Here is a 27,292-nt window from a genome sequence, read left to right as displayed (position 1 = left end):
AATATATTACAATACTCCTTCACCCGCAACTATACCTTTACAGATACATATACAGGTTTTGTAAGGATAACACAAGTCACAAAGGCTATCTTATACTTTAAGCACCTAGTCCATGTAAACCTATGGCACCCGGTGGTCAGACGCACCACACTCTGACTTCAAGTAACAGACGTCATCTCAACCAGATGCTGTTTATCTCTCTTCAACTCCCCCCAGATGCTTGTCACATCATGAGCCAACTAGCCTCACTGAATTCCGTCCTTCACACAAGGGTTTCCAGTCTCTACTCTCCAAGACCTCTCCTTGGAATCTTCTGCCAAACCGACGCTTTCTCTCGGATGCCTTCGCAAGGGTTCACCTCCAGGGTTTTGAACTCTGCTTCTGATGTTCCTCTTCCCTGGGTCACCACATGTATTCAAGCTGTCTTCCATGTACACTGTCTCACCAACTCAGCCTTAACAGTGCACCACTGCTTCACGTACCCATAGCAAAGAATTACAGACCTTCAGTTGTCTCTCTGAACCTTGCAAGCTGTTCTCACTTTAAAACTGAAGCTTGGAGCCTTTCTCTCTGTCTCTCACGCTTAACTTCACTTAACAGGACCTTTTCCCAGGTTCCTGTCCTTCCTTTGACTACAAGGTCTCCTTTGGACCTTCCCCTCTTCCATTCACTTGGATTTTTGGGGTTTTTCTTTGCTTAGGACCTTTTTTTCTTCTTTTGGGAAATCTGCAGTTCCCTCTCCCAGTGTCCAATCTCTCTGGAGTCCTGGCTTCAACTGAACTTAAAACCTGCTGTTTCCTTTAGTTCTGTGTGTATGTCTGTGGGAGGAACCTGCCTATCTGACTGCCTGTTGCTAGACAATACTGTTTTTCTACTCTTGTGTGTTTACCTTTTATAGCAGTCGTAAACTCCTCATTAGAAATTCAAGCAGCCTTTTTAAAGTGAAACTAAAACTCAAGTTTGACTTCTCTTAACATACAGATACAGAAATACAAGTCAAACTTTAAAGCTATAACTCATTCCTAACACCCATAAATAGAAATATAACATACTTAAACGATCTCTATTTCCTAACACAGCGCATTGTCTGGGAGTTTAAAGGAGGCACAGATGCAGTGCGAGGGTGTCTGGAAGACTCACTTTTTCCATCTTCTGGGGATTTTGAAACAACTATTTGCATGAATTGCAAGCATTAAAGTAAAAGTATGTTTTGGCATGCTATCAGTGTATCCTTCTGTTCTTGAAGTTTCAACCGTGATGTGCAGTTAGTGAAAGAAAATGTAGGCATAAGTTTTGCTGAATGTGTTAATATTCTTTTGGGAAAGATTGCATCCAAACTGAATATGAAGAATTATGTGCTACCTTGAACATTTGAATCGGGGCCAAATTATTCATGATTCAGCCTGTTTAAACTTGTGATTATATATTCTTGTTATTGATAAGATCCCAGGCAATCAGTGCTCTGAACAATTGCTGTCCATTGCTTTCCTGATTCATGCTGTGCTCTGGCAGTTTGCTACGTCCCTGTGGGCCAGTTGGAGACCAGTTTGTGAGACAAGGATGTATTTTTCATGTGCGTTGGTGGGTTGAGTCCCTCTCTAGGGCATATGTAGTGACAAAAATATCAATGGCATATGAGGATAGGCAGAGTCTAAAATTAAATAAAGAGTTCATAAATAAAAAGGATATGCTAGGAATTTGCACTGAGATGATTCTGTGGGTCTGCAGGTTTGCATTATGATACAAAGATTTGTACAAAAAAAAGGCTGTGTATATAACTGCCCATGAAAAAGTGGCTAATTGCCACGTTGTAAGACTATTTTGAAAATCTGTCTAATAGTTTGCAGTTTTAGAGTTCACTTTTTAATTTAGCAGTGCTGTGGCAAACGCCCCTTCAAGGAGTGTCGAGTATGTTGAGTGTAGTATTCAAGTCCTCCACTGGAGGAGGAGACTGTGTTTTGATAACATGGCTGCTATAATATGGGAAACAAACTGAGCATATCAACTTGATGGCACAATATATCTATTGTGAACAAAATTTCCACTTGTGTAACAGTCCTTTTTGGCTGATTTTTTTGCTTACTGGAGGCTTTTTGAGAGCTTACATCAGCTTGAATCTATTTTTTTGCAAAAGCATACTTCATTCATAAAATATCTGAAAGAACATAACAAAACATTTCAAAATTGCCATCACAAAAAAGTGCAATAATATTCAAGCATTCCACATAGATCATGTCATACCCTGAGGTGCTTCAATACAATCAAGGAGCATTGCAGACATTTCAAAATGGTCATAACAGACAGTCAGACACGCAATGGTATTTAAGTTGCCTATATAGATCATGTTGCACTCGGGTGCTTCAATACAATTGTGATACATGTAATATTCACTGCATACATTCAATGTGAGGCAGGGTCTATACAATTCCCAGCCCCTCAGTGCACTATGGCTGAAAGGTCTTTAGACAGTGACCTTTCCCATTGCGCCTCTGAGGCAGCTACCCCAAGTTTTCGTGTGTCTCTCGGCACGTAATCCTGGACCTTGGCATGTGCCAGTCTGCAACACTCAGCCGGGGGCAACTCTTTACACTGGAAGACCAACAAGGTTCAGGCAGACCAAAGAGCATCTTTCACCGAGTTGATGATCCTCCAGCTGCAGTTGATGTTTGTCTGTACGTGTGTCCCTGGGAACAGCCCGTAGAGCACGGAGTCCTGTGTCACGTAACTGCTCGGGATGAACCTCGACAAAAACCACCATCTCCTCTCCAGACCTCCTTTGTCAATTTGAATCTACATATCTACATATGTTAATTGTGGAAGAGTCCAAGTCTTATGTGACTCGTGGCGATTTGCAGTTTTCTTGAGGGATGACCCATTTTTCCAAAAAAATACTTGCATTTTTCTTGAACTGCTCTTTTACTCCATAGAAATCTGGCTTCTTCATTCAGATTTGCTCATATCAGTTCAAATGTATAGACTACATTATAGAATTGGACATTGGTTTCCCCTCTCCACTGACTGACCCTAAATGTTTGCTTGTGTGCCATACTTCAGAAACTGACTAGTTTGAGCTTCAAATTTCTGTGTCTTGCCTTGAAGTGTTTTTAATTTTCCAATTAAATTGTATCTGAGATTTTTGAAAAGTAATTATTTTTGGCTTTCATTCATGCCTCAGGAATAGCACTCGGAGGCAGAGTTAGAAGGTTGTGAGCTTGAGCTCCACTCCAGGAACTTGAATATGTAATTTAGTGTGGCACTTCTGTGCAGTACTGAATGAGTTCTGGCTTATCAAAGGCACCATCTTTCAGATGACCCTTGCCTTTCAGTTGGATATAGAAGTTCAGTGGCATAATTTCAGAGAAGAGCAGGAGAATTGTGACTTCCTGGCCAATTGTCATCCCACAGTAGCACCTAATAACTGGTGATATGGTCATTTATTTAATTCCTGTTTGTGGGAGCTTGTGCATAAATTGATTGTCGTGTTTCCCACTTTACAGCAGTGCTTCAAATGCTTTCCGTTGCTTGTAAACTGCTGTGTGATGTCCAGAAGTCATGTCGAGCACTATGTATGTAAGTCTTTCTCCCTGTTGGGATTTAAGCATTGTTGCTGTGTTTTTTAATCCACTCAGTCCTAGTATTGGTTTCTTGGAATTGTAGAAATCTTGCTAGGACAAGTGTGCATCATATCATATCTGATCCTTTTTTAGAAGAACCAGTAGTGAGACTTTACGATGACATTTGATGGTATGATTTCAAATGGGAAATTCCTTTTTGAATTTGGAAACTGAATGCCTTTTCAGTTCTAAACGCACAGAATTTGTGCCCCTAACATGATTTTATTTGGACAGAACCTTAACCCCTAGTAATTTGAATGACACAGAAATATACAGACCTCCTTTGACTCCGCCATACTTTTGGACTGTTTGTTTGACGTTGGTCTTGGGTGTGTCCTTACTACTTCACCTCGGTGTCAGGAAGGCCAAATCCATCATCTTTTGGTTGCACCCCAAACTCCGATCCCTTGCTACTGATGTTCTCCCCCTCTTTGATCCCACACTTGAGGCTCACCCAGTTTGCTAGCAGCATCAGTGTATTGTTTGCCTTTGAATTGAACTTCAAACCCCATGCCGTCTCTATCCATCCACCTGTGCAGCATTGCTCTGTTCCAGCTTACCTCAGCCCCTCTCCTGTTGAAACCTTTACACATGCCTTCAACACCTCAAGGCTCAACTGTTTGAATGCTGGCGTCCAGTCTTTCATGCTGCGTCAACTCCAACTTATCCAAAATCCTGCTGCATGTAACCTGTACCCCTCGCCCAAGGCCCTTATCCTTGATGATTATCATCGACTTCCCTTCAATCTTTCCCCTGCCCATTCCCCTAGTTAAAATTATTAGCTTGATTTTTAAATCCCTCCATGTTCGTGCCTAACCCTTTCTCTGCAGTCATCACCAGCCCCGAGTTCCTCTGATCCTTGCTTTTTGAGTAATCCATATCTCTACCTCTCTTCCTTTCAAAACGTCTTCAAAATACATCTCTCCAACCAAGCTTTTGGGCACACTCCCAATTTCTTTTCTGGCTCAGCATCTATTTTTCATGAAGGTATATAATAATTAACAAAATCAGTGGTGAATAACAGTGATTAATAGCCTACTTTACTGGACACTTTTAATGGACTAAAGATCATAAGTGGTCTACACAATTGCATCTTATGAAGTTTACACATTAAGGTGTAACAAAATGGATTTAAGAATTAATTTTATTTTAATCTTTTATCAGTACTTAAATTGAAACAGACTTAACCAGGGATACTGGATTAGAGATATGAGCCCATCAGTATTAAAGGTTACAAAAACAGAAAATGCTGGATAAAACTCAGCAGGTCTAAAAGCATCTGTGGAGAGAAAAACAGAGTTAATGTTTCGAGTCTGTATGACTCTTCTTCAGAGTATTAAAGGTTAATTGGCATATATGACTGAAATCACATGATCACTAACATCCTGGATAATTGACTGTTGCTGATTACCCCTGTTTCGTCTAGTGTGGCTGTGGTGCTTTACTTACCTGGCAGGGGAGAGACCTTGATCATGAAGGTGGTTCTCCCAGGACGAGGCTAGCCCATTGCACTTTGGGTGTGCTGATGCCTGCGATGTCCCAAATGCGGGATACCCGACTGCAAAATTTGTGGTAGTGGGGGACTGCGTTCGCGCTCTCCCCTGATTACCAATTCAAAAATAGATTTCAACTTGTTTCCTGAAGAAGGTTCTTTATTATACGTTATCCAATACAAGCAATATAGGGCAAAAATACTCTATATTTTAAAAAAAATATTATTTCAGGGTGATTGTAATCAAATTACAAGGATTTTGAAATACACACTAAAGGATTTTTTTGTGTGCAGTTTTCTATCGACATGGAAGGAGACTCTTGTAAAATTCTTTTACAGAACCTTAGGTGATTGATTTCAGATTCCTGAAAATGCATCTTCCGCACAAAATGACTTGCATTGACTGTACATGGTGAAGGCAAGGTTTGTCTATTTTCCTAGTTTGTTGGGGGGAGGGTGGTGGGTGGTGGTCAATGTGGTGAAGGGAAGATACTTTCGATTTTTGGCACCAAATAGCAAAGTAACGTTTTATACACAGACGTAGAGTTACAAACAGGGAAAAAGACCAGCTGGTCCGCTGAGCCTGTCCCATTTTGTCATTGCATAAGTTTTGCACCAGCAGACGATTAATGCTGTAACGACATGGAAAGGCAGTAAAAACTAAAGAGTGCAATTTTGAGGTGGATGGAAGAGCAGAGGGACTTGGGATAGATATTTGCAAGTCTTTGAAGGTGGCAGTGCAAGTTGATAAGGCAGTTAAAGTATATACTTTGCTTTTAAACAAGGGCTTTAACAAGGAAGTCATGCTCTGACGTCATGCTAAACTTTTCAGATCGCTTCCTAGGCCCCAGTTGTGTAAAATTCTGAACGCCACACTTTAGGAAGGGTGCCAAATCCTTGGAGAGGATACAGATGAGGTTAGGAGAACAATATCTGTGATAAACAATTTCAATTTCTCTTATGTGGAGAAATTGGACAAACTGTGATTGGTTTCCTTGGACGAGAAATAATTAAGGGGAGACATAATATTCAAAATAAGTTTGAGAGAGCAAGTAGTGAGAAACTGTTTCCCCTGGCTTATTGGTCAATAACCAGAGGTCATTTATTTAAAATAAAAATCTAAAAGAGAAATGAAGTGAAACTTTTTTTTTACAGACCATTGTGGCAAAGGATCACAGACATAGAAACATAGAACATAGAAAAATTGAAGCAGCAGTAGGTCATTCGGCCCTTCGAGTCTGCTCCATTCAATATGATCTTGGCTGATGCTTTATCTCAATGCCATAGTCCCACCCTCTCCCCATACCCCTTGATGCCTTTAGAGTCCAGAAATCTATCTATTTCCTTCTTAAATATATCCAGTGACTTGTCCTCCACAGAATTTTGTGGTAGAGAATTCCACAGGTTCACCACCCTCTGAGTGAAGAAGTTTCTCCTCATCTCAATCCTAAATGGCCTACCCTGTGTCCTAAGATTGTGACCCATTGTTCCTGAAATGTTAACCCTCTTTCTCTCTTTACAGATCCTGCCAGACCAAATGAGTATTTCCAGCATTTTCTGTTTTTATTTGATTTCCAACATTTGCAGAATTTTGCTTTTGGATTTTTTTTTCAGCGAATGGTTGTTAAGATTTGGAACACAAAACTAGAAAGAGTGATGGAAGCAGATTCTATAGAAACTTTCAAAAGACAATTGGACCTGCACTTGATAATCTGCAAGGTTTGGGGAACTATGCAATTCTTTAGATAACTCCTTCAAAGTGCTGACATAGACATGATTCACTGATCTCATTATGCGATTTAATGACTCCATGACTCTATAATGACAAATGATAGAAAATAGCAATTTTATAATCTCTAAATAGTTAGCCTGTTCCAAAGTGCCCAACAGTATATTTTTAAAATCAGCCCTTTTGGTTGGTACCTGTTGCACCAATGCAAATATTTCTTACCCACCTTAGCTGTTTTAGCATATGTTTCCTTTGAGATTATCAGCTTGTATGTATTTAAAATGCATAAATTTGCAAATCCTGGAAGTCTGAAGCATAAAAAGAAAAATTAGCACCTGTAGAGAGAAAAGACTGGTTAAAGTTTTGAATGTAACATTTTAGACTGATCCTAGAGAGCCTTCGGTATATTTCCAACATTTTGTTTCTATCATGTTATTGGATGTTTGGGTGACTAGAATGGGCATTGCATTGTACAATGTTCAACATTTATGGTTGTCGGTGAGGACACCTTCCAGTTCTTGGACTGGGCTGGTTTCAAATCTGTTCTTTCAACCACTTCTCTAAAAATGTTGAAGGATTCAATAGTCATTATGTTTCAGTGCGACTGCCTTAGTTTCTAAAAGTATCACAGATCTATCAATACGTCGTTACGTAAAGCATTCCCGATAGAAGTTGGTCCAATGTGACATAGTAAGATGGTTGTGACTGTCGGAGGCCAGCATCACTGCCCCAGGACATCACGCATAAGTTCTTCGGGGAAGTGTCCTTGGTCCAACCATGTTAAGCTGCTGCTTTAACAATGTTTCCTCTGTCGTTAGGTACAAGATAGAAGAATCAGCATGATCAACTGCAATTCAGTAAAGGACAGCTTGATTGGAATTGGGCGTTGTAACTGAATTTTAGTTTTGAGAGAATCTTGCATTAAGGTGCTTTACTATACTAGAACTATTTGAAAGCTTTGAGAAACCCTGGATAATATATCCAAGTTGTTCGAATGAATTTGGGCCTCTGATGTTGAAGCTAGTTCTCCAAGATAGCCTTTTTTGTCATTTGAGTTATATTCCAGCTAAAATGACTCCATGTGAAAATTATTAAATGTCCTAGCAATTTCAAACAATGCTTCAATTTCAAGGTAAAGCCAAGTAGGGTTCTCAATCTTTTTTGCATTTGAGTTCCATTGCTGTTATAACAATTCCCCATACCACAATACAAGTTTTTTTTTGTAAAAATCATGAAACTAAACATACATTTATTTGGACAACTAATTGAACCAAGCCTTCCTGTGTTTAAAAAAACACAGCACCAACGTCTGCAACCCGCCTGCTGGAGCAGAGTGCACTGGAAAACAGACGCCCTCTCAAGTTTTTTTTTAATTCATTCATGGGATGTGGGCGTTGCTGGCTAGGCCAGCGTTTATTGCCCATCCCTAATTGCCCTGGAGAAGGTGGTGGTGAGCTGCCTTCTTGAACCATTGCTGTCCATGTGGTGTAGGTACACCCACAGTGCTGTTAGGGAGGGGCTTCCAGGATTTTGACCCAGTGACAGTGAAGGCATAGCAATATAGTTCCAAGTCAGGGTGGTGAGTGGCTTATAGGGGAATTTCCAGGTGGTGGCGTTCTAATGTGTTTACTGCCCTTGTTTTTCTAGATGGTAGTGGGTTTGGGTTTGGGTTTGGAACATGTTGTCTAAGGAAGCTTGGTAAGTTCCTGCATTGCATCTTGTGGATGGTACATAACTGCTGCCACTGTGCATCGGTTGTGGAGGGAGTGAAGGTTTGTGGATGGGGTGCCAATCAAGCGGGCTGCTTTGTGCTGGATGGTGTCAAGCTTCTTGAGTAGTGTTGGAGCTGCACTCAACCAGGCAAATGGAGAGAATACCATGACACTCCTGACTTGTGCCTTTGTAGATGGTGGACAGCATTTGGGGAATCGGGAGGTGAGTTACTCGCTGCAGGATTTCTAGCCTCTGACCTGCATTTGCAGCCACAGTATTTATATGGCTAGCCCAGTTCAGTTTCTGATCAATGGTAAACCCTAGGATGTTGATAGTGGGGGATTCAGTGATGGTAATGCCATTGAATGTCATGGGGCAATGGTTAGATTCTCTCTTGTTGGAGATGGTCATTGCCTGACATTTGTGTGGCGCAAATGTTACTTGCCACTTGTCAGCCCAAGACTGGATATTGTCTAGGTCTACACGGACTGCTTCAGTATCTGAGGAGTTGCGAATGGTGTTGAACATTGTGCAGTCATCAGTGAGCATCCCCACTTCTGACCTTATGATGGAAGGAAGGTCATTGATGAAGCAGCTGGAGATGGCTGGGCCGAGGACAGTACCCTGAGGAACTCCTGCAGTGATGCCCTGGAACTGAGACGATTGACCTCCATCTTCCTTTTGTGCTAGGTATGACTCTAACCAGTGGGGAATTTTCCCCCTGATTCCCATTGACTCCAATTTTGCTAGGGCTCCTTGATGTCAAGGACAGTCACTCTCACCTCATCTCTGGAGTTCAGCTCTTTTGTCCATGTTTGAGCCAAGGCTGTAATAAGGTCAGGAGCTGAGCAGCCCTGGTGGATCCCAATCTGGGCGTCAGTGACAGGTTATTGCTAAGTAAGTGCCGCTTGATACCTCTGTTGATGACCCCTTCCATCACTTTACTGATGACCAAGAGTAGATTGATGAGGTGCTAATTGGCTGGGTTGGAATTGTCCTGCTTTTTGTGTATAGGACATGCCTGGCCAATTTTCCACATTGCCGGGTAGATGCCAGTGTGGTAGCTGTATTGGACCAGTTTGGCTAGGGGCACGGCAAGTCCTGGAGCACAAGTCTTCAGTACTATTGTTGGAATATTGTCAGGACCCATAGCCATTGCACTATCCAGTGCCTTCAACCATTTCTTGATGTCACATGGAGTGCAACGAATTGGCTGAAGACTGGCATCTATGAAGCAGGGGACCCCCGGAGGAGGCCGAGATCGATCATCCACTAGGCTTTTCTGGCTGAAGATTGTTGCAAATGCTTCAGCCTTATCTTTTGCACTGATGTGCTGGGTTCCCCCATCATTGAGGATGGGGATATTTGTGGAGCCTTCTCCAGTGAATTGTTCAGTTGTCCACTACTATTCATGACTGGATGTTGCAGGACTATAGAGCTTAGATCTGATCCGTTAGTTGCAGAATTGCATACCTCTATCACTTGGGTGCCAAACCGCATAAGTAGCAAGTAGCCCTGTGCTGCAGCTTCACCAGGTTGACACCTCATTTTTAGGTATGACTGGAGCTGCTCCTGGCATGTCCTCTCCACTCTTCTTTGAACCAGGGTTGATCCTCTGGCTTGGTGGTAATGGTAGAGTGGGGAATATGCTGGGCCAAGAGGTTAGAGATTGTGGTTGAGTACAATGCTGGTGCTGCTGATGACCCACAGCACCTCATGGTTGCCCAGTTTTGAGTTGCTAAATCTATTGGAAATCTTTCCTATTGTTGGTAGTGCCACGCAACACACGGTGCTCACTCCTACCAATACTGTCATGGACAGATGCATCCGCGGCAGGCAGGTCGGTGGGGATGAGGTCAAGTATGTTTTCCCTCTTGTTGGTTCCCTCACCACCTGCCGCAGACCCAGCCTAGCAGCTATGCCCTTTAGACCTCGGCCAGTATTGATGGTGCCAAGCCACTGTTAGTGATGGACATCAAAGTCCCCCACCCAGAGTACACTCTGCGCCCCTGCCACACCAAGTGGCATTCAACATGGAGTAATGATGCGTCAGCTATGGGGTGACGGTATGTGGTAATTAGCAGGTGGGGTTTCCTTGGCCATGTTTGACCTGAAGCCATGAGACTCCCTGGGGGTTCTCAACATTGACTCCAGACCCCATGAAATCTCCCCCCTGACTATATACCACTGATGCCACCTCTTCTGGGTCTGTCCTGCTGATGGGACAGGACATCCAGGGATGGTGTTGGTGGTGCCTGGGACATGATCTGTAATGTATGATTCTATGAGTATGACTATGTCAGGCTGTTGCTTGACTAGTCTGAGAGAGCTCTCCCAATTTTGGCACAAGCCCCAGAGGACTTTGCAGAGTTGATAGGGCTGAGTTTGCCCTTGTCGTTTCCGGTGCCTGGGTTGATGCCGGGTAGTCTGTGTGGTTCCATTCCTTTTTTAGACTTTTTTAGCAGTTTGGTACAACTGAGTGGCTTGCTAGGCTATTTCAGAGGGCATTTAAGAAGTCAACTACATTGCTGTGGGTCTGGAGCCACATGTAGGCCAGACTATGTAAGGACAGCAGATTTTCTTCCCTAAAGGAGATTAGCGAACTAATTGAGAATGTTTCCGTGGTCATCAATAAACCTTTGCTTCCAGATTTTTTATTGAATTCAGATTTCACCATCTGCCGTGGTGGGATTTGAACCTGGGTTCCCAGAGCTTTACTCTGGGTCTCTGGCTTACTAGTCCAGTGACAATGCCACTACGCCTCCACCTCCCATTAAATTTGCAAGACTCAAAGCAAAATCTTGATGGTAACTTTGATCCTTTGTAGCTTCTCAAACTTAAATAACTGGGTGAATTTTAACATGGCCTACCCAGCAGAAGTTGCATGGACAGGGCTTGAAAATAGCTATGCTGCAGTTACCACCCTCTTCCACTTGGACCCCTCTCACCCACCATATTTCCAGTGGTCTTCCAATGGGTGGACTTGTTATACACCTGAATTAACTGGAAGCCTCATTGCTGCATGCAAACTAGGGGCACATAATACAAGTAGGACTGGGATGCAGTTTAAGGAGACAAGAAGATTGTGAATGTCATCTTGGAGGAAAACAAAATAAAACTTAGTTTTAACCTTGTTCTCCAGATTGATGGCATGGACAGATTTCCTCTCCGCACTTGGTGTAACAATTTTGAACCCATTCTTTCTTCTTATGATTTAATTATGCAAGGCACACCATTTAAGATCCCTCCCCTATCTGTTGACATCTGCTTAAGGTTAATTCTCTTTGCTGCCACAGCAGGAGGGACACTGTTAGTGGCAGTTGATGTCCTAGCAACCCTATTTCCACTCCTAAGACCTGACCCAACAATCAGGGAGGGTGCAGATGGCTGAATTGAGTGACTGACTGAGGGAAGGAGACATACCCCCCCCCCCCCCCCCCCCCCCCGGCGTAAACTCTTAAAACCTTTGCCATGGATGCCCAGTTGCGAACCCCTGTGGTAGTCTATCCATAGTATGAGGATTGGCATGGTTTCTGAGGAATCTGCTAATTCATGTGATTCATTTAGTTTCTAAAATAAGCAGTATTACAACACTGTATGAGTCAGTATTTTTCTTTGTCAAATGGATTGGGATTTTTTTTTTGTAGTTTGATTTGGGTGTGTACAGTTAAATCTATTATATAGAGTAGTAATTGCGGTAGATAAATTATTGTGCAAGTCCCAACATTAGCAGATTGACTGCAACTGAATGTAGATTTTTAAGTGGAAAGTGTTCCTCTACCACCACCTCACCTTGATTATTATTGCAAGATTTATGAAATGTTTACCTAACTACTGGGAATTATTTTCTTTTGAAAATATCTAATGCAGGTGAAATTGAAGAGCATCATTGCTACATTTGCTTTAGTTTAGTAATTTGAAATCTTTACCTAATTGCATTGAATTAAACATGTTGACAAGTATTGAATCTCATTGTGGAATTTGAAGTGACCCTCTGAAATTGTCATTGGCTGTTTTTGCCACTTTGATTTTAATTGCTTAATGTGATATTTGGATTTGTAAATTGAGAAATATTTAATATTTCTACTTTCAGATAGCCTTTTAGATTTTTAGACATCCCTAGACTCTTGATATTTTAAAAAGGACTTCCATTCTTGAAAAATAATTTGAGTTAACATTCAATATGACAATGAGTATTGGATTTGAATGATATGTTAGAACATGACTGACTAAAAATTCTAGTAATTTAACAATTTCATAAATTTCTACAAACATCTTTCTGTACTTTCCTCTTCAACTAACCTCATACTTTCTTGCTGTTATATTCTGGTTAGCATCTGGAGGAGTAAATAAAGGTTTACTTTGAAGCCCCAGAACTTGAGTCACAGAATAATTTTGTCAGCTTTCACAATTAAGACATTCGTCCATTCCAATCTCTGTATTAGCCAGTGGCAGGCAAAGAAGATGTAAGCTGCAAATGCTTGGTGGAAGTGTGTTTTATTTTATCTATCTGGCAGTGAGCAATATGACAGTGTAACTTTCATCATTCTGGTACTCTGGCTTATGTAATACTAATGGTATGTTTGGTTACTGTGCTTGGTGTTTCAGTAGTTGATTCCCTTACTTGCGTCCTAGATATGCAATTGCCAAGATTTGGAGCTGCTTCAGGTCAATAGGATGAGACTGATTTAGGTCTGACTGTGCATTTCAGTCTATAATTGATTAGCTCTTTGCCATTATTAGAGCTATTTCAAATCCTTTTCACGTTCCCTCTGGGGACTCGCTGCTTGTGGGTGCCTAGACTTAGATGTATGAAATGTGGCAATAGAACTTGTGCAACCTTGGCATTACCTGAAAAGAACTGTAGGCTCCTTGATGTATTTTGGTGTAAGTGATACCAACGAACACTTTCCAGATGCCAGGTGTGTCATTTATACTCTAACTTCAGGGTTTACGTTGCAATATTGAAACCATTTTAGAGGCTACTGTCTGGCCATAATCAGGTTTGCATTCCCTTGGGGATAGCTTTCAGCCATGTGTGCTGGATGGAATGTCCCTGGGATGTTCAGACAAAAGTTTTATAAATAATGAGCTGTACTGGCTGTTTATACCAAAGGTATACCATTTATACCTTTTTGTGTTTGGCATAAGCAGTGCGCCATGTAAATATTTTATTTAGTCCTGCTTCAACATGCTTCATGTATGCAGAATTACTTGGAATTGCAGTCACTTATGTGGCAGATTCTTTTGAGCTCCAGGTCTCCCATCAGTGGTTTGCTACCAACAAATGACATTTTTTTAAAAATCTTGATGCTGTTCAAAATTTTCAAAAATAGCTTTGAATGTCCAGTAGTCATATTTATAATTTGTACACAGAGTGAATTTTGAAAATTCCTTTAAACATTATTAAAATTGCCTTGTTTGTGTTGTTAACTTGTATTGTGGTTTATCCCTTCCCACTCGTCGCAAAGAAAAACTTGTAAAGGTCCGAGTGATATTTTAGTTCAGTTCATTGGCTCGGATTTTGTGTTGGTAATGACAGCAAAGCTGTCAGCAGAATAACATGACAATCCAAACGTTGCTGTTAGTAGTGTTTCTTTGCTTCTCCAGCGAATGTATTATTGAGGCACCCCCAGATTGCAATCAATGAATTGACAAAAGCTTGCGCTCCACTGTTACTCATTGTAAAAAAAAATAAAAACCCCCTTGGAAAAAGTTATGCCTTATTGAATGAGGGGTGACTGGGTTTTTAATTGCATAGTAATTCATAGTTACTGCTAAACACCCTCACCACTCCTGAAAAGCTCTTTTTCTAATTTGTGGAATATCAAAATTCTTCATTATGATTTTAATTGTCTCTAAGAATAATATGGATTTTTTTTTTAGCTTCTGTCGTATTCCAATCATTTATTTTTGCTATCAGGAAATTTGTGTGTGAATACTTCAATGTGATTGACTGCTTACATGCTTGATGACATTACTGTTGTACACTGAGGGATGCCCTTGGGACCAAATTCAAACTGCCATTGGGAAAGAGGAAAATCACACCACAGATATTGCTAGATCTTTGTGGGCACCTTTCTTTGAGGTCAGATCCCAAAATCCAGCCCATTGTGTTGGGAGATATTTATGAAAAATGATATGTGGTGCAGGAACTCCTTTACAAAGGGCAAACTTTATACTCCTGAAGGATTTATTGATTTTGCATAACAACTTGTGATGAGTTGTCTTTGGGTTCTTTTAAGGGGATATAATGCCATCCTGAAATTTTACCTTGACAGAACTCTCAAATCTGCCTATGATGCAGAGTACAAGTTTTCGTGACCATATTAATGTTTTGTTTTGGGACTAGTCCACCCAGTAACTTCGTGTGACAAGCATTTGTACAATTATAGTTTAGATTATATCCTGAAATTAAGGACCTTTTCTAATGGCCTACTTGTTTTCTTTTGTAATGCAACTAATTTTAAGATAGCTAGCCATTATATCCAGTTCCAGCAAACTAGGTTTACTGGGCCATAGCCAGGCTGTCACTGGAGTAGAATTTCTTCTTCATAACCATTGCCAAAAACATTCCTGTGGTGATCGCAAGCAGATCATTTGTCAAAGCTGAAGCAGCAACACAGAACCTTTCAGCAGATTTCCATATGTGCACAAAGCAAAGTCAATATTTATGGAATACCTCAGAGGGTTGGTGCGAATGCTGGTGTAGGCAATTATTCTTGGCAGCTCTTGTGCTCAATTTTTAAAAAAAATTTGCACGTTCTCAGTAGAAGATTAATTGAGGCTTTTTTTCGGGATAGATGATTGCTTATTTTGTCTTTAAGTCAGTTTGTAATTTCAGAAACATGAGTATTAAAACAGTTACAACTAAAAGGCTGCAGCATCTGAAGTGTAGAGTTTTCTGCCCATGTAAAAGCAAGCTGCAGTAGTTTTTTTTTTGGAACTGAGATGAGTTTATTTTGTCTTGTGTATTGGAAATGTTCTTTCTCATAACCATCCAGTGCTTTACTTTTGGGAAATTTTCAGGATTATAAATGTGAAATATAGAAATGTTAAAACTTATTTAGAATGACCACCTATTGTTTGAAACATAACCACTTTTGTAGATCTGTTTTAATCCAACAGGTTCACTGTAAATGGTAAAATGAGAACAATGTGTAATCCCATAAGAATTGTTGCTAGGATGGTTACAATTAACACAATTCCTGTAACCTTGAGTTATGAATAATTGCCTTGTGATTTTCTTAAGTGTAAGTTGTTACAATAAATAATATCATGGTGATCTTCAGTGCATAGGTCATCAAATGAATTTTGTATAAATTTGTGTATTTGGAATTGTGAAAGAATCCAAAGGTAGACAGATGTGAGACGATCAGAAATGATTGAATGTTATGACGTGGCAGATGATGTGTGCCAGGTGGATCAAATCCACATGGGGGAAACTTGACCCTGCTATCATTGGTTTTGCAATTTGTATTTATTTTGAGATGCATGCCCTGAATTTAGTAGTAATAAATTCACCAAGACTTGAGTTTTTTTTAGAAAACTAAATTAAACATTTATTAACAAAAGAAAAGATTTCAAGCACATACATAAGTCTACAAATTGCTATTATGATAACCCCTAATTAATCTGGCTTCCAGTTACACCCCCATTAGGGCAACAGTAAAAGCAAATAGATTTAAACAGGTCCAGGAAAGTCAACACAATACCTTGGACAGTAGAATTTAAAGTGGTTTTTCCCAGCTTCGGTTTCTGTAGATAGCAGGCTTAATGCACAAATACGGGAGGCTTTTCACTTCTGGCAGATCGTACAAGGTCTTCCTTGACACACAGCCTCATTCTCCTTTTGTACATGTTTCTCCCTTTTAATGCAAATTCCATTGTTCCCACGTTTCTTTGGAACTTTACCTTTCCAATAATATAAATCTTTTCATGGTGCTAATATTATCAGTAACCTTTGGGAAAAATAAACACACTGCTTGGCCTAGCTTCTCTGGCTAGGTATAACATCCCACCATCTCTTTAAAATTCAATCTAACCTGATTTATCTTTTTTTTTAAAAAAATGCAAATTCTCCTTGCCTCACATTCTAAGACTTCAGCCATGTTTACGTTTTTGGCATTTCAAACCGAGCTTCTTTAGATGAGTCAAAGCCCCTAGACCAGCTGTGTATCTCGCCCTCCCTCCCTCGCCCTCCCTCCCTCGCCCGCCCGCCCTCGCTGTCTCGCCCTCGCTCGCTCGCTGTCTCTCTCTATATATACATATACATATATATATATATATATATATCAAAAACAAAACAAAAACAGAATTACCTGGAAAAACTCAGCAAGTCTGGCAGCATCGGCGGAGAAGAAATCAGTCAACGTTTTGAGCCTCCATGGCCCTTCGGCAGAACTGCAGCATAGTTTCAACAAGGGAGAAATATAAATTGGTTTAAGGTGGGTGGGGGGCGGGGGGGAAGAGACACATTGAGGGTGTGGTGTGAGCAGATAATCAAAAGATGTCAGAGACAAAAGGGTCAAAGAGGTGTTGAAGGTGGTGGTCTTTGTCTGAGAAAAGTGCTAATTAAGAGTGGAATACAGGATATTCAAAGTACAGCTCTAGTGGGGGTGGGGTGGAAAGACTAAAGGTTTTAGTTTTAGATTTAAAAATAATGGAAATAGGTGGGGAAAGAAGAATCTATATAAATTATTGAAAAAAAAGCGGGTGGGGGGGGAAAAGAAATGGGGTGGGGATGGGGGGAGGGGGAGTTTAAGATCTAAAGTTGTTGAATTCAATATTCAGCCCAGAGGGCTGTAAAGTGCCTAGTCGGAAGATGAGGTGCTGTTCCTCCAGTTTGCGTTGGGCTTTACTGGAACAATGCAGCAAGCCAAGGACAGACATGTTGGCAAGAGAACAGGGTGGAGTGTTAAAATGGCAAGCGACAGGGAGGTTTGGGTCTTTCTTGCGGACAGACCGCAGGTGTTCCGCAAAACGGTCGCCCAGTTTGCGTTTGGTCTCTCCAATGTAGAGGAGACCGCATTGGGAGCAACGAATGCAGTAGACTAAGTTAGGGGAAATGCAAGTGAAATGCTGCTTCACTTGAAAGGAGTGTTTGGGCCCTTGGACAGTGAGGAGAGAGGAAGTGAAGGGGCAGGTGTTGCATCTTCTGCGTGGGCATGGGGAGGTGCCATAAGTGGGGGTTGAGGAGTAGGGGGTGATGGAGGAGTGGACCAGGGTGTCCCGGAGGGAACGATCCCTACGGAATGCCGTCAAGGGGGGTGAAGGGAAGATGTGTTTGGTGGTGGCATCATGCTGGAGTTGGCGGAAATGGCGGAGGATGATCCTTTGAATGCGGAGGCTGGTGGGGTGATAAGTGAGGACAAGGGGGACCCTATCATGTTTCTGGGAAGGAGGAGAAGGCGTGAGGGCGGATGCGCGGGATATGGGCCGGACACGGTTGAGGGCCCTGTCAACGACCGTGGATGGAAAACCTCGGTTAAGGAAGAAGGAGGACATGTCAGAGGAGCTGTTTTTGAAGGTAGCGTCATCAGAACAGATGCGACGGAGGCGAAGGAACTGAGAGAATGGGATGGAGTCTTTACAGGAAGCGGAGTGTGAGGAGCTGTAGTCGAGGTAGCTGTGGGAGTCGGTAGGCTTGTAATGGATATTGGTGGACAGTCTATCATCAGAAATTGAGACAGAGAGGTCAAGGAAGGGAAGAGAAGTGTCAGAGATGGACCATGTGAAGATGATGGAGGGGTGGAGATTGGAAGCAAAATTAATAAATTTTTCCAGGTCCCGACGAGAGCATGAAGCAGCACCGAAGTAATCATCGATGTACCGGAGAAAGAGTTGTGGGAGGGGGCCGGAGTAGGACTGGAACAAGGAACAATACTGGAACTGGAACAATACTGTTATGAGAATTATGCTTTCGTGACATTGAGTTTAAAACTCCTTTTTGGTATTGTCATCCTCAATGAAGAAAGGAAAGAACTTACATTTATATACCACTTTTCATGACCTCTGGACACCCCTAAGTGCTTTTCAGCCATTGAAGTACTTCAACTATAGTCACTATTGTAATACAGAAAATGTAGCTGCACATTTACACAACCCCACAAACAGCAATGATCAGATAATCTGTCTGTGTTGTCGGTTGAGTGATAAATGTTGACCAAGACACTCTGAGAACTTCCTTGCTCTTCAGGGTGTGATATGGATTATTTTAAATTTGCCTGAGAGGGCATACCAGGCTTCAGTTTAATGTCTCATCCAAAACAAGGCACTGAAGCTCTAGCTGGGTTATGTGCTTGTGTCTCTGAAGTGGGGCATGAACCCATGATCTGCTGATGCAGTAGCAAGAGTGGTATCACTGAGCCAAAGCTGAAAGGGTGGGTCCAGTAACTCCTACCAGCCAGTGCCCTGATCTTGTTGATAGTTGAGTTGTTTTTAATTTGAGGGTTCCTTTGTAACATGCATAGAGTGAAGTCCTGCCGTTCGTGACTTTATCTGCGGATTCGCTTATCTGCGCAAAAGCCTATGTATACAGGTCCACCCATTGCGGGCCCAAATGTTCACTTATCCACGGTTTTAAAAATAAAAAACACCAGCCATCTTTAGAAAATGTGAAAAAAAGAAAAACCCCTAAATGAAGCATTTCCTGCAGCAGAAAGTGTGCACTGGTGTGTGGCGCCTGCCGTTGTTTGCATGTGGGTGTTCCTTGTTGTTGCAATTTAATTCCTGCTCACAGCCCGCCTCCACTCTCAAGTAAAGTACTCTTAAGTGTGACAAATTTTACATTTTTATTGTTTTCTCGTTTAAAATTCTCTAGTAAATTTCTCTTTAAATGTATTCAAAACATCGTTTTTATTGCCTTTTACCTTTATACGTGTAAAATTTTAGGATGGCTGGAACCGATGTAATTGACTCCCATTGCAAAGTATGTTCGTTGTTCACAACTTCGCCATTTGCGAAGTTCCACTGGATTGTAATCCCTGTGAACAGCGAGACTTTACAGTATTTCCAAATGGGAACTGATATTTCCTGAAGTTGGCGAAATTTTTGAAATATTTCTACTTCACAAATAATCAGATTGGAGCGAAGTGTGGTTACCTCCAACACTGAAAGGGGTGGAGGACATATTTTGCCCCTGTTATTCAATTTGCCTGTAAACAACATATATCAAAAATTAATAGACGAAACTAAGTACACTGGGTGTGGCCCAAGGAAAAACTGATTTTTTGACAAAGATGAAGATTCAGATCCTGGAATTTCTTAAAGGATCTGTTAACATTGGAAAATGGGGCGAATTTACTTTTTTTAAGATGTGGGTAATTTGATTTGGAATGTTATGGATTGTCTCAGCTGCAAAAATGTGAGCAGAGTTGTCAGAGCAGTTTGTTGGATGTGGATTGGCCTGAAGCTGCTTCATTGAGTTGGAAGTTCTTAATAAAATTATTTTTTTTCAATTTTGTAGTTACAGAGCATCAACCAGGCAGGGAAAAGCCTTAAGGAGGAGCTGCATAATTGTAATAACATTGAGTTAACACAGCATAGTGGAGGTATGCACTCTACTGAGTGCCCTCTTTTACTTCTTTTGGTTGAATTCAAATGAGACCTGGCTGCATTTAGTGTTCACTGCTGTTAGCAAGTTAATTTTCATTTTGCTATATATAATCATAGTAACCGTAGAATTCAGTTACTTACTGGATTAAGTTGGGAAGATCTGCAATTTTACAGCAGCAATGATGACTTGTATTGATGCAGCATTTTTAATTTAGCGAAACATTCCAAAGCACTTCATTCACAAAATTTGATACTAAGTCTCATTAGGAGATATTAGGGCAAAAAGCTTGATCAGAGAGAGAGGTTTTAAGTAGTGTCTTGTAGGTGAAGGGAGTTGGTGATGTTTAGGGAGCAAATTCCTGAGCTTGGGGCAAGGGCAGCTGAAAACATGTTTGCCAATGGCAGAGATGTTAAAATTGGGATGGAAAGAGGCCAGAATTGGAGGAGCGCAAATATTTTGGAGGATTGTATGGCTGGAAGAACTTTCAGAAATTGGGAGGGGTGAGCCAAAGAAGGAATCGAAAACAAGGATGAAAATTTTGTGTTATTTGTTAACCAGGAACTAATGTAGGTCAGTGAGCACAGGGGTGACAGTTGAACAGGACTTGGTGTGAATTATGGTATGAGCAGCAGAGATTTGGATGATCTCAAGTTTATGGAGGCTAGCCAGATATGCATTTGGAATACTCAGGTCCAGAGGTGGTAACAAAGGTTTGATTGAGAATTTCAGCAGCAGATGAACTGAGGCAGGAGCACAGTTGGGCAGTTACAGAAATGAAAATAAGTGCTCATAATGATGGTGCGGAAGCTCATCACTGGGTCAGATATGACACTAAGGTTGTAAGCAGATCGATTTTCAATCTCAGACAGTGACCAGGGAGAGGGATGGAGTTGGTGGCCAGGGAACCAAGTTTGTGGCGGAGAATGACAACACCGGCTTCGGTTTTCCCAATGCTTAGTTGGAGGAAATTTCTGTTCATCTAGTACTGTATTTTGGACAAGCAGTCAGTAAATTTGCAGACAGTGGAGGGGTCAAGAGAGGAAGATGTGAGATAGAGTTGGGTGTCGTCACTGTACTTGTGGAACTCGACATTGTTTTTGAATGATGTAGTTGAGGGGCTGTCTCTTGTTGAGAAAGAAGAGGGGGGTCAAGGATAATTCCAGAAATAACTGCCGGGAAGGGAAGCCATTGTAGGTGATTCTCTGATGATGACTGAATAGATGAGTGGAATTAGGTGAATGCAGTCCCATCCAGTTGGATGATGGAGGAGGATAGTGTGTTTAACCATATCAAAGCTGCAGATAGGTCAAGAAGGATGAGGAGGGATGGTTCACCATGGTTACCGTCACATAGGATGTAATTTGTGATTCAGCCATTTTGGTACTGTTTTGGGCTGAAACCGAATTGGAGGGATTTAAACATGAAGTCCACATAACGAGGGACACAGATATGGGAGGCGTCAGCACATTGAAGAGCTTCAAGAGGAAAGGAGATTGGAGACCGGGTGGTAGTTTTTGAGGAGGGGTTGAGGTTGGTTTTTTTTGAGAAGGGGTAATGACGGCAGATTTGAAAGGGGAGGGAGACGATACTTAAGGAGAGAGAACTGTTAATAATATCTAGTTAATATGAAGGCCAAAAGGGAAGTTAGATCACACTATGCTGTGACTCAGCCAAATGCTAGTTTTAAAATAGCTTCACATCACACTACTGTCTGCTTTTCCTCTGATCTAGTTTCTGAAAGATATCAACTATCCAGAGAAATATTACTACAATTTTGGGAGTCTTGAATTATTAACAGCATTAACGAACGCAACAAAATCTTCAAAATTCTTCAGAACATCCCATGTGCCCTGGCTGACAGTGGAGTGGGTGCGCTTTCTCTTTGTACTGTACTTTGATAATGAACTAGTTACTGACTGGATAAAAGAAAATGAAGTACTTATTGAAGGAATTCCAGGGACATAATAGTTTAGCCTACATGAGTGGAGGAAGAGGGGAACAAAGAAAATTCACAGTCCAAGGAACAGATAGTGAAGCTGTAAACACATTTTACCAACCTTCTCCATGTTGTCACCTGCAGATTTTCAACTTGTACACTTCTACACCAACTCTTTTTTAACCAGGACGTTTTTTTTATTTGGCATTTAAGCTGATTATTAGTTACAGTTTTGTTAGTATTTTGTCTCCCATGTTTAAAATTACGGCATGCTAAGATCTGAAAACTGTGGAATTGGTTTTTAGGTTACTTCCCACAGCTGCTACGTTTTGTGTTTATTGGATGTTACCCACATTGCACTCCTGTCATGTTTTGGTCAACTTCCTCAAAAATCTCAAACTAACATACTGGTTCTAGCCCACTCCCCCTAATGTCCCTCTTAGTGTCCACCAACAGCATTTCTCGTTTTAAATTCATGGATGCCTCTCCATGCTTGTTGTTTCTTTTATTTATATAAACTCCTACTTGTAATTAAATATTGTGGACCTGAAATACATTTTGCCCGTGAACCATTACTGCTTGTTGCCACTTTCATTTTGTTTTGTGGAGCAGGGACATCTGGCCTCTGACTCATGAAACACTGGCAATTTAAGTCCTACAGTATTTGTCTATTTTGTGGTTTGTCCTGTTTCAATTTAGTTGGGCCGACAGTTTGATACAGACTTTAAAAATAACTTGCTATTACCTCCTTGGTGGATAAATTCTAAATGATAACATCAACAATGGTTACTGCATATGGAAATTAATGGTGACATAGCCTCTCAACTTCATTTATGATCCCTGAGACCATGTGGTTTGTACCCCTGTGGCCCAATAAAGTTTAGACATTTTTGCTGCAGTGTGGTACAATGAACCAAACCTGGACTATACCACAGAGCTACAAAAATATTGATTCTAAAATGAGGTGGTTTCATTAATTTAATCCCACTCTTCATGACTACAGTCCAATTATCCTAGGTCTTGGTTGTTTCATTGTAATTTTATTATTTTTTAAAAATTCATTCACACAATTGTGATGATTCTGGCAAGGCCAGCATTTATTGCCCTTCTCTAATTGCACTTAGCAAAGTGGTGTTGAGCCATCGCTGTCTTAAACCATTGCAGCCCATGTGGTGTCATCAGTACATACATGGCCCTATTGGGTAGGAAGTTGCAAGGTTTTGCCCAGTAAAGTTGAAGGAACAGGATGGTGTGTGACTTGGAGGTGATGGTGTTCCCATGCATTTGCCCTCGACCTTCTAGGTAATAGAGGATTGTGGGTTTGAGAGGTACTGTTGAACAAACCTTGGTGAGTTGCTGCAGTGCACCTTGTATATGGTACGTACTGCTGTCACTGTCTGCTGCTAGTGGTGGGAGTGAATGTTTAAGAGGTGGATGGGGTGGCTGCTTTATCCTGGATGGTGTCCAGCTTGTGTGTTGGAGTTGTATTCATCCAGGCAAGCGGAGAGTATCCCATCACACTTCTGACCTAATGGCATAATTACCTGTGTGGCTACTGTGTAATGGAGTAGGGAATACTACTTTAATTTGTATTCAGTTGGTGCCTTGCAGGAATGTAGTCCTGCTTCTTTCATACACATAAAGCGTAACTTAGGCTACTGTGGGTACTCTAATTTTTTTGACATCCATTAGTATCTCCTAGGTTTAAATAATAATGGTGTACATCTACTGATCTCATACGATGATAAATGATTTTATGTGCAGTTTGCAGCACCACAGTTCTGACAGTGGTATGACATGTGCTTCTGATGGCTCATTGGCTTTATTTGTTGCTAGGTTTTATCTTCAGTTATATGCAAGACCGTTCAGTTTTAGCTAAAGTTCAATATTATGTGGATTAGGAAGAAAGCTGTATTGTAAATTGTCTTTCTCATTTGCGAGTTTATTTTATTAGTTTAGGTTGATTTCTGTTCTGTTATAACCCCTTCAGTAACACAAATTTTATACTGCTTCAGAGCTCCATGGATGATTGAAGAATTTCCTAGATTTTTCCGTTACTCAAGTTGTAAAGGTTACTTCATGATTTTCTTCCTCCTTTTTAAAAAAAAAACTTTCTCAGCACCCCAGCATATCAATTAGGACTATTTGCAAAATTAAGCAGTAATAAACAGAGGAATAATTTTATTCCTGGTTATGGGTTGCCAAGGTATGGGACACATTGCTGTAGTCTAATACATTTTTATACAGCTGTAGACACATCACTGTTACTGGATATGGTAGCCTAAAGACTAAACTGAGAACCGAGGTGGGAAAGTATTTGAGTGGTCAACTGTTCTCCTGCCAGAATTGTCATCTTACTGGGAGGTGGATAGAACCTGAAAATTAGGAACATAGGAACAGACCCTTGCCTGTTCCGCTATTCATTTTGCGGAAGAGAACTCCAAACTTCTACCACCCTTTTGAGTTTAGGAGCATTTTCCAAATTAACTGCTGAAAGGTGTGCTAAATTTTAGGCCTTCCTCTGCCACCCCCCTGGTCCTAGAACCCCCAGCCAGTGAAAATAACTTCTCTCCATCTACCCTATCTGTTCCCATAAAGATCTTGAAAACTTTTATTAAATCACACCGTGACCGTCTAAATTCTAGGGAATATAACCTTAGTTTGTGTAATCTCTCACTGTAATCTCAGTCTCCTGCTGCCCAGCCAGTTCCCTAACCAGGTCAACAATCTGCCTTCAAATCCATGAGCTTCAGCTTTAGCTACCAGCCTCTTACAGTAGACTTTAATCAAATGTCTTTTGGAAGTCTATATAAATAACACCCATAGACATTCCCCTGCCCACTACTTTAGCCAAAACCTCTTCAAAAAAAATTCAGTCAGGTTCATCCTGCATAACCTACCCTTTACAAATTCATGCTGGCTCTCTGATCATTTCAAAATTTTGCAAGTATTCAGTAACCCTATTCTTCATTATAGACTTTCATAATTTGCTGACAACAAATGTTAGACTAACTGGTCTATAATTCCCCTGTTTTCCCCTCTCATCTTTCTTAAATAGCTAAATGATGTGTGATTTTCCAATCTAAAGAAGTAGCACCTAAATTGAGAGAACTTAAGAAGATTTGGGGTAGCTGTAATATCATCTTCCACTTCTGTAAAGTTTCATTTGGGCCTGGGGATTTATCACTCTTCAGTTCCACTATTTTTTTCATCATTGTTATTTTGTTTACATTACGTTTGGGGAGACCCTGACCATGATTCAGTATTCATTCCTTGGCATGTCTGGCATGCTGACCCCCTTCCTCAACTGAACATTTAGCCTGTCCACCAAGCCCTTACAGTATTTTCATTGACAATATTACTGTCAGCTTTTAAGGGGCCCACATTGTTCTCGGCCATCCTCTTTTTCCTAATGTTATTGTACAAGATTTGAGTTGATTTTGATATTCCTTGCAAGTTTATTTTCATAGCCATCCCCCCCTTTTTAGATCCATTTGTTTTGCCACTGTTTGCTGTTCTTTGTATCTTTCTTAGTTGCCAGGTTTTGCTTTTTTGCATGCTTTATTCTTTTATGTTCATGTTGCCTTTTCCCCTTTTTAGTTGTCCATGGTTTTTTGACAAGTAGGTTCAAATATTAAATTCTTTTTTTAGACATCTCCCTCTGATGTTCCGTTGTTTTGTCTATTGACAGATTTGCCCAGTTTACTATGGACATTGTCTCAACCCATTGACTTCAGCCTAACCTAAATCTAGAATCCTTTCTCCCTTCCGATCTCCAAGTTGAACTTGATCATGTTATGATTGCATTTAGAAAACTGTTAACACACTCTTGGGCTCTTAATAAAATCTGGGTCATTACCAATGTCCTCTCTGATTTCTTTTTTTCCATGTGCAGAATGAATTTTGTTACGTACACTAATATCATGGTAACGTGCGGATGTGCACCACCAATAGAAACAAAAAGCCTATATAGGATATATATTTTTAATAAGTAACCATAGGTCTGAAAGAAGAAGAAAGAATATCATCTCCAGCCATTGACATGCTAGTCCACAAATTATCAGATTTACTGAATTTAATGGTAAATTTACCATGGTGGCATTTGAACTCATGACCTCTAGGTTTTAGGCTTAGCACCATAACCACTACACTAATGAGTGAGGCATTTGGTAGTTTTTATATTGCAGCTTTCATTTCTGTCATTTGACAGAAGAAAAGGCGCACAGGTAGCAATGGCTCAAAACAAGACAAGGATCTTTTGATTGAATTTGACAAAGTCAAAATAGAGCTAAGTAGGCGTGCCTTTTTGAACATACGAACATATGAATTAGGAGCTGAAGTAGGTCACTCAATTGTTTAAAAAATGTGGAAAAGGTAACTTTTTTACTTTTTCAGTGTTTGAAAATGCGAAAACATGGATGTTTTCTTAAGATTGCTATGAATAGTGAGGGAAAACCACTGAGTAATTTCTTCACATCAAGAAACATTAGCAGAAATAAATGGCCTCTGAATTTGGAGAAAGGTTGTGAACTGGAGGGTAAAGGTCAGAGAGTCTGTGTTCCTGTAAATTAAGTGAATATTGAAGGAGGAGTTACATCTTGGAATGAGGAAGAGATCATTGTTAAGAGAGGGTGGAATCCCAGGAGGCAGAATGACTGTTGAGGTAGTTTTTGGGGAAGTAGTGGCATTGTTCCTCCTGCAGTTTTTTTTAAAACTAAAAATCTATGAATTATGAAGTAATAAACCGGTTCACTATTTGTAAGGAAGCTGTCTCTCTCAATGCATACAAAAGTGAACTGGGAAGAAGTAGTATTTGGAAGTATGCATGGTTTAAAATGTCCCATGAAGTAACCACAGAACCTTTTGACTTTCCTTCGGGGAGGAAACAGAGCTGTGGGAGAAACACAAACCGGGAGCAGATAATAAATAAGGACAGAGGATTGTGGCCTACAGCACTTGCCTTCCAGGGGAGGGCTGGAGAGGCGCAAATGTGGTGGTTGTACAGGGCGTTGGTGAGACAGCTTCTGGAGTTTTGATCTTTTTACTTAAGAAAGGATATGATTGTATTAGAAGTAATTCAGAGAATGTTCACTCGACAGATTCCTGGGATGAAGGGGTTATCTTATGAGGAAATGTTGGACAGGCTGGGCCTGTATCCACTGCAGTTTAGAAGAATGCAAAACAATCTGATTGAAACATGCAAGATCCTGAGGGGACTTGACAGGGTGGATGCTGACAGGATGTTTCCCCT

The 27,292-nt window shown here is 40.8% G+C and overlaps 1 protein-coding gene and 1 non-coding gene across 4 annotated transcripts in view; both read left to right on the top strand.

The window, feature by feature from the left end:
- sppl3 (signal peptide peptidase 3) overlaps positions 1-27,292 on the top strand; it is a 187,424-nt gene that overhangs the window by 32,074 nt on the left and 128,058 nt on the right. The window contains exon 2 of one of the 3 annotated variants that reach the window (XM_078553988.1): positions 3,498-3,566. The exons of 1 other annotated variant lie outside the window; for it this stretch is intronic. In XM_078553988.1, the coding sequence (XP_078410114.1) occupies positions 3,553-3,566 (14 nt within the window). In that variant the 5' untranslated portion in view covers positions 3,498-3,552. Of the gene's footprint in view, positions 1-3,497; positions 3,571-27,292 lie in introns of those variants that run through there. One more of the 3 variants, XM_078553990.1, reaches the window with a different exon arrangement.
- LOC144688084 (U1 spliceosomal RNA) lies at positions 5,056-5,218 on the top strand. Its single transcript, XR_013578293.1, has one exon. It is a non-coding gene; the product is annotated as a U1 spliceosomal RNA (small nuclear RNA).

The sequence above is a fragment of the Cetorhinus maximus genome, chromosome 12 (genome assembly GCF_964194155.1).
Source record: "Cetorhinus maximus chromosome 12, sCetMax3.hap1.1, whole genome shotgun sequence".
Classification (NCBI taxonomy): Eukaryota; Metazoa; Chordata; class Chondrichthyes; order Lamniformes; family Cetorhinidae; genus Cetorhinus; species Cetorhinus maximus.
The sequence above is the reverse complement of the archived record's forward strand: the minus strand, read 5'-3'. Positions and strand labels throughout refer to the sequence as shown.